Genomic DNA, 2,972 nt, shown 5'->3' with positions numbered 1-2,972 from the left:
GAGAGAGAGAGAGAGAGAGAGAGAGAGAGAGAGAGAGAGAGAGATTGAAATTCACTATCTGGACTCAGAGGTAACCAGCCATGTGGCAGGCATAGAATAGCATTACAGGTTAATATAAGATAGGAGCTAGTTAGGGAGCAAACCTAGCTTAAGGCCTAGGCATAAATAAGTCTCCATTCAAGAGCTGAGGCAGGCTTAGAAAAGCCCAGTATTTCTACAGGAAACAGAAAGCCTGTTCTGCAAATACACAGTTTACAAGGACATTCAACAGCCCTTTCTGTTCAGGAACCTCCACGGGGCTGAACCTTTCTATTCTGAGATCAGAGACACGTTTTCTACCAAATCCCACCGATACTAGGATCTAAGTGTGTGCTGAGGGTCCTTAAGCCTTCATGTTGAATCTCGGTGTCTACTGCAAGATATTAAGAGATACAAACTTTGTCCATTGTTGTGTTCCCTGGTGGGGCCTTTGGGAAGGGCTTGGGATGAACGTTATCAGTCTTGAGAAAGAAGAACAAGTAAGAATGGATACAATAGGCTCAAGGGCCTGCCTATGACTCAGCAGCGACCCTACAAAAGCCGAGCTTAGGAGAGCATGCCCGCAAACCTCCTGCGCCGCCTGTTTACAGCTTTGTCTATGTCCACTGGCCTGTAAGATCCTGGAGGCTAAGGACTGTGTTTGATCAGTCTTTGTGCTGCCAGTGTCTATGACAGTTGTGTAGTGGTGTGTGTGTGTCTGTGTGTGTTGGTGGAGGTATGGAGATCAAGACAACAATCTTGGGTGTTAGTTATTCTTCAGGTACCTACTTTTGTCCTTTTGTTTGAAACAGGGTCTGCCATTAACCTGTGTGTTTTTGTTTTTTTTTAACTGTTCTCATCAGCTGGCTGGCCTTGAACTCACAGAGATCAACTTGCCTCTGCCTGTAAGTGCTGAGATTAAAGGCCTTTGTTTGTTTCTTTGTTTATTTTAACTTTGTCAAAAAGGTGAGACTAGCAGGTGAGTAAGCTTCTAGGGATGTACCTGAATCGCTCTCTTACATCACACTGGGATTACAAACACACTTTACTTCATCCAGCTTTCTATATGCGCCCGTCCTGGGGTCATGCTTTACTTACTGAGTCACACCACCCCCAGGCCCTCTAGTGGCTTCTTAATAAATTTTGCTAAATCATCATCATCATCATCATCATCATCATCATCATTATCATCATCATCATGTAGTTATGGTGGTGCACACCTGTAATCCCAGCACTCAGGAGACAGAATCAGTCAGTTCAAAGCTAACTAGAACAACTCACTGAAATCCTAGGGTTTGGGTGGAGTTGAGAAATGATTCAGTCAGTAAGAGGACGAGAGTTCTGTTCCCAGGGGCACCCAACGCCTTCTTCTGTTCCCTGACTGCACTCACACACATGTGCTCACACATGCATCTAGACACACACACATAAATAAAATAAATGTTGAAAAATTAAAAATAATAAAAATGTCTGGGGGTGGGCAGTGGTGTCCCAGAGGTCACTGAGACAATCCTCAGTCACACAGAACGGAATCAAACAAGATGATCAAGCGAGATAAAGAGAGTACCAGACTTGGAGAAGAATTCCTCAGACTTTACTCACCTAAGACATACTTATAGCACAGAGAGCTTGCAATACTTAAGGTAGCTGTTACATGTAAATGTACAATATAATCTCCTAGTGCTTAATAGCCATTTATAATTAAGATGGCATCCCCTGTTCATACTGACTTCTGAGTGCCTATCATATAGTGACTTCAGTTCGGAGACCCTCATAGTCTAGATCCCTCTCTCAACTATGCAATCTTACTTTGCACTACCCCATAAAAATCATACAAGTAATAGCAAGTATTGTATTCATTTATTTGACAAGAAAAGTATTAAACACCTGCAATGAGTTAGACATGATCCACCTTAGGACTGGTCTTTTTGGTGTTGACTTAACACAGTCATTCTTATAACAGGCACTTGATGAAGTGTGTGTGTGTGTGTGTGTGTGTGTATGTGTGTGTGTATGTGTGAGTATGTGTGTCTCTGTGTATGTATTTGTGTGTGTGTGTGTCTGTGTATGTTTATATGTGTGTGAGAGTGTGTGTGTGTGTCTATGTGGCTGGCTGGTGTGGGACTTGCTATGTAGACCAGGCTAGGCATGAACTTTGAACTCACAGAGAGCCTCTTGAGTGCTGGGATTAAGGATGTATAGCACCATACCTGGCTTGGTGTATTGTTAAATGTGGACATTCTATTAATTGATCTCTCTGATGGTGCTAAGGGACACTGTGATGGTTTGTATATGTCCTACCCAGAGAATGGCATGATTAAAAGGTGGGCTCTGTTGGTGTATATGGTGTGTCACTGTGAGCATGGGCTTAAGACCTTCATCCTAGCTTCCTGGAAGTCAGTATTCTGCTAGCGGCCTTCAGATGAAGATGTAGAACTCTTGTTGGGTGTGGTGGCACACGCCTTTAATCCTAGCACTCGGGAGGCGGAGGCAGGTGGATTTCTGAATTTGAGGCCAGCCTGGTCTACAAAGTGAGTTCCAGGACAGCCAGGGGTATACAGAGAAACCCTGTCTTGAAAAACCAAAAAAAAAAAAAAAAAAAAAAGATGTAGAACTCTCAGCTCCTCCTATACCATGTCTCCCTGAATGCTGCCATGTTCCTACCTTGATGATAATAGGCTGAACTGCTGAACCTGTAAGCCAGCCCCAGTGAAATGTTGTCCTTATAACATGTTGCCTTGGTCATGGTGTCTGTTCACAGTAGTAAAACTCTAAGACAGGCACTAAATAGAGGAAAATACAAGGGTAGTTGCTATATTTTAATGAGAGCTTGCCTTATGTCTACCTTATTACCTCAGAACAATTCCACAAGCTGGTTATCATTGTTCTCTCTCTCTCTCTCTCTCTCTCTCTCTCTCTCTCTCTCTCTCTCTCTCTCTTTTTGGTTTTTCGAG

General features: G+C 43.2%; 1 protein-coding gene across 2 annotated transcripts in view; it reads right to left on the bottom strand.

Moving 5' to 3' along the window:
* Itga10 (integrin subunit alpha 10) overlaps positions 1 to 2,972 on the bottom strand; it is an 18,209-nt gene that overhangs the window by 1,950 nt on the left and 13,287 nt on the right. For both annotated transcript variants that reach the window (XM_021196667.2, XM_021196669.2), the window contains one exon: positions 1,381 to 1,395. In XM_021196667.2, coding sequence (XP_021052326.1) covers positions 1,381 to 1,395 — 15 coding nt within the window. The remainder of the gene's footprint in view (positions 1 to 1,380; positions 1,396 to 2,972) is intronic.

The sequence above is a fragment of the Mus pahari genome, chromosome 4 (genome assembly GCF_900095145.1).
Source record: "Mus pahari chromosome 4, PAHARI_EIJ_v1.1, whole genome shotgun sequence".
NCBI lineage: Eukaryota > Metazoa > Chordata > Mammalia > Rodentia > Muridae > Mus > Mus pahari.
The sequence above is the reverse complement of the archived record's forward strand: the minus strand, read 5'-3'. Positions and strand labels throughout refer to the sequence as shown.